The 7199-nt window shown below is 48.2% G+C and overlaps 1 protein-coding gene across 1 annotated transcript; it reads left to right on the forward strand.

The window, feature by feature from the left end:
• Positions 1-608: 608 nt before the first annotated feature.
• Positions 609-6763, forward strand: HMOX1 (heme oxygenase 1). The gene is made up of 5 exons (XM_059846305.1): positions 609-775; positions 1092-1212; positions 3526-4017; positions 4621-4732; positions 6054-6763. The coding sequence occupies exons 1-5, from the start codon at positions 744-746 to the stop codon at positions 6188-6190; spliced, it is 894 nt and encodes a 297-aa protein (XP_059702288.1). The 5' UTR covers positions 609-743; the 3' UTR covers positions 6191-6763.
• The last annotated feature ends 436 nt before the right edge of the window (positions 6764-7199 follow it).

Below are 7199 nucleotides of genomic sequence, written 5' to 3' on the forward strand. Positions count from 1 at the left end.
AAACAAATCAGATGCCATTGTTTCCATGAGCAGGAGAGCACGGGATGGGTTTCGCTGCGCATCGGTGCTGGCACACCTGTGTTGGCTCTCTGGAAAGTGACAGGGCTCACTGCCAGGGGGAAGGGGGAGCTGCACAAGGGCAGGTGTGGCACCTGCAGGCCAGAGCTGGCTCATGCCTGAGCACAGCTTATACCTGAGCTGTGCCAGAGCAGGTGAGGCTAAGGGCTGGATTAGCTCTCCAGGCAGGGTGCAAGGCACACAGGCTGCGGTGTAGGGCGAGGAGGCTACCTCTGTGCCCCAGGAATTAGCTCTCTAAATCCACCCTCCTTGTCCAACCCCGCCGTCCCCAGGACAATGAGCACCTCTGGCAGTACCCGGGCTCTGCCTGCCACGGGCAAGGCACTGAAAGGGTTACAGAGCCAGGCACCCTCAAAAGAGAAGTTTCTGGACGTCCTCTTGTTTTTGCTTAGTTATCAAGATGCATCTGGTGACTTCCTTCTGGTTCTCGGGGGCCGCGGGCCAGGAGCGGCTGACGGCGGGGTTGGGAGGGAAGTGCTGCTGTGTTGCAAGAAGTTTGTGCTCGCACTGAGGTCAGCGCTCCGGCTCACGTGGCCTGCACTATAAAGCTGGATGTGGGAGTCAGGCTGCCCAGCTCAGAGCTTCACTGGCCTGGGGGCTGAAAGGAAGGAGCAAAGCTCGAGCAACAGCAGGGAAGCAGAGGAGTGAAACGACTTGGAGAAATCATGGAAACTTCCCAGTCACACAGCTCCGAAAGGTGAGAGCGGGACAGGAGTGAGGGAAGCGTTTTGTCAGAGGAGTGTTGTGTTTCTCCCCTTGCTTTTAGGAATGCTGCTCCTGTTCCTGCTCTGCAGGGAAAGGCATGCTGCTGCCTCCTCCTCTGGATGGAGTCTGTCAGTCTTCCTTGCTCGGGACACTGTTTGACACGGTGGTGCTCTCTGAGTCCCATCCACATCTCTCGGGAATGTTCTGCTCCTTTTTCTGCCACCCCAGGCTCCCCCTTTTGTCTTAGAGAGCAAAGATGTTTTGTCAGAGGAGACAGCACTAATGCCTGTTTCACTGTTCTTCCCCAGGATGTCCACAGACCTGTCAGAACTGCTGAAGGAAGCTACCAAGGAGGTGCACGAGCAGGCAGAGAACACACCGTTCATGAGGAACTTCCAGAAGGGACAGGTGTCACTCCAGGAGTTTAAGGTACTTCATAGCAGCATTGCCTGGGGATGGGATTTCCTCACCAGAGAGATCAGATGGGCTGACAGGGGACTAAAGGGGGGGGGGAGGATGGGGCCACACAGGTGAGGAGGATGGGGACATGATGTATCAACATCTCCTATGAACAACATGAAACTTCTGCACCCTGAGGTCTTACTGGCTCCTCTTGCAGAAGGTGGGGAAGGACTCTGCATATCACAATGGGTAGCCAAGCTGAAACAGGACAAAAAGGACAAAGAGGTTGATGGGACTAATGCTATTGCTTTTCTCTTGCTTCAAAAATAACTGCATATTATTATTGCCAGTCATAGTTAATGGAGATAGAACTGTGTTCAGATACTCAAGCGGCTGAAATGCCCAAAAGAGGGAGAATTCTGTATTTACAACACACTAGGCAGCTGCAGCTAGAAATTATGATGGGATGGTGAGAAAGTGAGGATATGGGATCATTGCTGGCATTGAACTTTGCATTGTCACTTGAGTTATACCACAGCTGAGATCATGAACAATAACTCAAAATCAGACTGAGTTTGAGCAATCTGTGTCTGCTGCTAACAAGCAGGAGCCTGTCGCTTTTTTCAAGATAAAAGAGAAACATTTCCACATATTAGCCTAACCTGGCTAGATACAATTCCTGGGATCTGAGCCACATAACAAAACCAAGAGCAAAACCAAAGTAAACACCTGGGCCAGAAATTCCTGCGAGGCTATAGGAAGTGACACATGAACTTGCAAATAACAACTACCATTCAACCTGTGGCTTAATTACTTTGTTGTTGGACTGTTCTTTGGCAAATAAATCCACAGAAGTAAGAAAGAGACTGCTTATTTCTGACAGGTGACATTCAGAATACTTAGCCAAGCATAAATTCAATCTCAGGTGCTGACTTCCTGATGTGAGAAATATGGCATTGGTCAGGCAGTGATCTTTGAGACAGGCAAGCTGTAAAAAGACATTGGGGAATAAAACTTGGTTTCTTAGATGATTTTTACATGCTGTCAGGCGAATGAGATGGGACATGGATTTTAAAAATTAACAAGTGTATAAAAGCAATGTTTCTCATTCAACCACTACCTGCCTCTGAAAACAATCAGTTGAGCTACATTTTTGCTTAATTTGGAAGGTAATGTTCCCATGTTTTGTTTCTTTTCCAGTAAGCTGGGTAACAGGTTACTGTTTAAAAAACTGTTTTTGTTTACTCTCTTGGCAGACCTATATATCTGGCCTGCTACGTGACTCCCCAGACGGTGGATATTTGTTTCCACAACCAGTCACTGCCCATGTGCTTATCAAAGTCCTGTTTTCTGGCACAGTGGGGCAAGGTTGAAACAGGAACTCTCTCACTGCAGAACTGACTGCTTTGTGAGAAAGTAAACAGCTTTCTCTCCTGTGGGCAGCATAATCCCCCCCTACCCAAACCTGACTCACTTCTACTGCAACACCTTCATCTTTTACCATTTGCTGCTCACAAGGGGTCCCAGGGTAAGGAAGGGGTGGTGTAGATGTAACAGCCTCTGAAAACAGAATGCCTGGGGAAGGAAAGAACACAGCTATATTGTCTCAGATCACGTGGAAAAGCTGGCAGATAGAAGAAAGTATCACATAAGCTGGGAAAAACAACAATAACAATGGTTTGAAAATAGAGGGGAGAACACAGCCTCACAGCACTCCTTCACAAAGGCATCTTTCAGAGGCAGGCTGTGCTTCCAGATCCCTTTTATCTCGTCTCCCTGGGGCAACTGAGGAGGCAACCCCACTTGCATGCCTGAGTGAGCAGAGTGGTGGTGCCTCAGTTCCCAGGACGGTGGGATGCTGACAGGATGAATGTGTTGAAAAATACCCAGGGTGTGTCATCATCTCACAAGGCCCCACAAAGGGAAGCCACATTTTGGAGCATTCAAATTTGAACAATGAACCAGAAATGATACCTTTGGGAATACCCTCTCTATTGACTGAGGGAATGGGAAGAGACCAGGAATGCTTAAATAGGGCTCCAGTTGACATTACGTCAAGCTGCCAGACTTTAACTTGAAGGCAAGGCAGTGACTTCAAGAGCAAGTAAGACCAATACCTGCTGGAAAAGGGCTCACCTGATGGCTATCTCAAGCAGAAGGGAAGGGCTAAACGGTGTCTCCCTGTACCTTGCACTGTTTTCTACATGGGAAATCTGCAACATCACAGATGTTTGTGACTCATGGTGGGTGTGCCCACGAGTACCTTTATTGTTAGTACAATTTGTCCCACAGACTCGAAAACAGATGCACCTATAGCTCATCCTCTTTCTTCTCTTTCAGCTGGTTACAGCATCCCTGTACTTTGTCTACTCTGCTCTGGAGGAAGAGATTGAACGTAACAAGAACAATCCAGTTTATGCCCCTGTGTATTTTCCGGCGGAGCTGCACCGCAAAGCTGCCCTGGAGGAAGACCTGAAGTACTTCTATGGCAGAAACTGGAGGGAAGAGATCCCCTGTCCTGAGGCTACTCAGAAATATGTCGAGAGGCTCCACTACGTAGGCAAGAACGAGCCAGAGCTCTTGGTGGCCCATGCCTACACTCGCTATTTGGGAGATCTGTCTGGGGGGCAGGTGCTGAAGAAAATTGCCCAGAAGGCCCTACAGCTGCCCAGCACTGGGGAAGGGCTGGCTTTCTTCACCTTTGATGGGGTCTCCAATGCCACCAAGTTCAAGCAGCTCTATCGCTCCCGCATGAATGCTCTCGAGATGGACCTTGCCACTAAGAAAAGAGTCATGGAGGAGGCCAAGAAAGCATTCCTGTTAAATATAGGGGTGAGTAACAACCAGCTAGCCTTGCCAGCCCACATCCTCTCTCAAACAAGAAAATAGCTACAGGGGAAACACAAGGCCAGTATTTCCACTGGACAGCTTATGAGTTGTGGATCAGGGTAAGCTGGTCAGAGCTGGATGGCCATGCTTCTCCAACCTGGCAGCCAAATAAAACAATGGTCTCTGAAAAGCTCCTTTCCCTCCCTTAGTGTTTGAATCCAGACTCTTCCATGTGCCATTATTCAGATATGAATGAGGGTTAACACTGGGAGTGGGGATTACTACATAGTATCTGTCCTGCCTCTGTGGTGAAGTTACACAGACCCACTGTGCACTCTGACTAGGTGACAGGCACCTTGCTTTCCTTCCCATCAGAAGGTGGGCAATAGCCTTCTCCTTCAGGGAAAACCTGTAAAGAGAACAAGGAGTTTGAAAGACATTCTGTGGATTTCACAGGCAACTTTTGCTCCACGCAAAATGTGCCAGGAGACTTAGACTGAAGCCTCATGTCTTCCCTTAGTTCCTAAAGTGCCTGGGGAAGGGGCAGGTAGTCCAGTGAAAGAAGAAGAGGAGGCCACATAATGAGACAGTGTTCCTTGTCCTCAGGTGTTTGAGGCACTGCAGGAGCTGGTGTCCAAGGGCCAGCAGAATGGTCACCCTGTGCAGCCACAGGCAGAGCTGCTTCGCACGAGGAACGTCAACAAATCACACAAGCACGGTAAGACACTTCCAGGGGCAGGTGCTTCACAGGGCTCCTTCCTCTCCTTCTCCTCCTCTCCTCTGTCCTTGTCTGTAAAAGCCACTGGGAAACAAGCATGAGGTGCTTGCCCCATCTCTTCTCCAGCCATCAGCAGGTACCGCAAGGAGAGGCACTGCTGCGTGCAAAACTTCTTCCAGACATGGCAGAGCAAGGATAACACATGTGGGCTTGTCAGAAAGTGTGTCAGGAAGGAAGCTTTACAAAAAGAGACTCCTCTCTCCACTTCTAGGGCTTTAACAAATGCAAGGCTCATTCACCACAGGGAAAACTGACCTTAAGTTCACAGAAGCAAAGGCATCAATTTTGGGTGCTGCAGATCAGCCATGGTGCTGTGATACTGACTGTTCTTCTGGACACAGTCCTATCCAGCAGCCTGTCCTTTTGGACTGTATCTCCCTCTGATCTCCCAGAAGTATTGCTGAAAACACTGCAGAGAGTGTGGTGGGTTTTCAGTGAGCACTGTTCTGGATGGTGGAATGCAATCAGGCCTGTACCTGAGTGAGGAGTGAGCTCAGATGTTTACAGAGCAGAGTGGTTTCCATGAGGACACACCATTCAAATAAAAAAACCCTTATGGCCTACCCATTCTGAAACTAAAATAGAGATTTGTTTTCAGTGCATCCTGGATTGAACCAGTTTTTCCATGGCAAAGATGAAAAGCAAACCTTGCCTTAAGCATCTCTGGATAGTGAAGCTTAAAGCAGCTTCTGTGGGAAAGGCATTAAAAGTTCTCTGTGAAACGTTGCCATTCCTTTCCCAACACATGCATGCAAGTAAGATTTTCAGAAAAATTTGGTGTTGGATGAGGAATCCCACCCTGAAGTTGTACTGCAGAAATTGATTGGAGTCCTGAAGACTGTTCAAGGTCTCTAGATGCTTAACTAATTAAATCAGTGAGAAGTAGGACACAAAATGCTTTTTAAAATTCTAGCTTCAGTATTTGTCTGTCTTCTGCAGACATCAGGGGTTTGATGGAGCTGGGCAGTGCACGTGCAAGCCTGTAAGGAGACAAGGGAAGAGGCTAGCAATCACCTACAGGCAGAGGGGCTGTGGGCCTTTGTGATTCCCAGGTCAAGTCTGCTGCTTCCTCTCTCCACGGAGAGCAGAACCTGCTGCCACTGTTTCTCCCAGATGGGCTTTGGGCTTTCTCCTTCTTCCCTGGACGACTCCAGCAGGGTGTGCTCTGGCACTGGGGAGAGCAAACACTGCATCTTAGCAGCTTCTTGCCACAACCTCTTCTCACTTGTCTTTATTTGCTTTTTCTCCCAATTTGATGTAGGTCCAGCAGCTGGGAAGGAAAGTGAGAGGACAAAGATGAGGAGCACAGACACGACAGCCACCACCTCCCTGGTGCGGTGGATCGTGGCGCTCAGCTGCCTCGCCATGACAGTCGCTGTGGGCTTGTTTGCCATGTGAAAAAGCAGGACCTTCACCTTCTCTTTGTGACTTCCCTCACCCTGAACTAATCCGTCTTCCCCAGTCCTTGTGAGAGAAATTACCCCTGACTGGGTACTGTGATCTTGGTTCTGCCACTAATACTAGGAGACTTTTCTCCCCAGAAATCAAAGAGTGCTGTAAGGGGGTTCAGGCAAAGTTTCTCCTGTGCTTGGTGTGAGCTCTTCTCAGAGACTAACTTTATCACCAAAAACCAAGGTGCAAAAGGCTAAAAAGAATTGTCATTGCTTCACAGAGTGCCTACAAAAACCCTACAGGATCAGAAACACAGCTTTGGCATCTGTCTTTCCTCAGAAAGATGGAGCTCCTTGGAGCTCTGGTCAGTTTTGTTAAACTGCTAGATAATACTGTGATCACTTTCTCTGTGGAGCCACATGCTCCCATGGGTTAGTTTTACATGACACTAGTAGGTCTCTGATATTTCTTTTTTCCATTATTTTTGTCTTTGGAAAACAAAAGACAGTTGTTGGGCATACAGTGTCATTCTTGTCTGGTTGTATAATTTATACACATAATAAATTTCAAAGTAAAGTCTTCAGGCCTGGTATTTTCTATTATTAAAGCCTTACCCGGGGAAAAAGGAGGTGTCTTTCTTCCTCCTGGTTTTATGTGTTTTGGAGCTGCTGCCTGCACAGACACAACAATAGACAGAAGTGGGAGCTATCATCAGAGCCAGACTCTGCTCCCACTCAGTGCTCACAAAACCTGTTCTACACGGGGGCAGGTTCCTTCAGCTCCTACACACTGCTCTCTGTTTCTGGAAACAGCATGAAATTCAGTGAGCATGCCAAGTATTTTTAAGGGGTGGAAGTGGTACATAAGAGCTGGTTGCTATTTTATCACAAGCAAAAGGTGATGGGACCCTCAGCTGGTTGAAACCAGGAAGCTCTCCCAGCTTCCAGCAAACAGCTGCTAGCAAAGGGCTGCATAACCAGGCTGCCTCTGCAAGAGCTTCACATGAATCAGAATT

This window comes from Haemorhous mexicanus, chromosome 5 (assembly GCF_027477595.1).
Source record: "Haemorhous mexicanus isolate bHaeMex1 chromosome 5, bHaeMex1.pri, whole genome shotgun sequence".
In the NCBI taxonomy this organism is placed as follows: Eukaryota; Metazoa; Chordata; class Aves; order Passeriformes; family Fringillidae; genus Haemorhous; species Haemorhous mexicanus.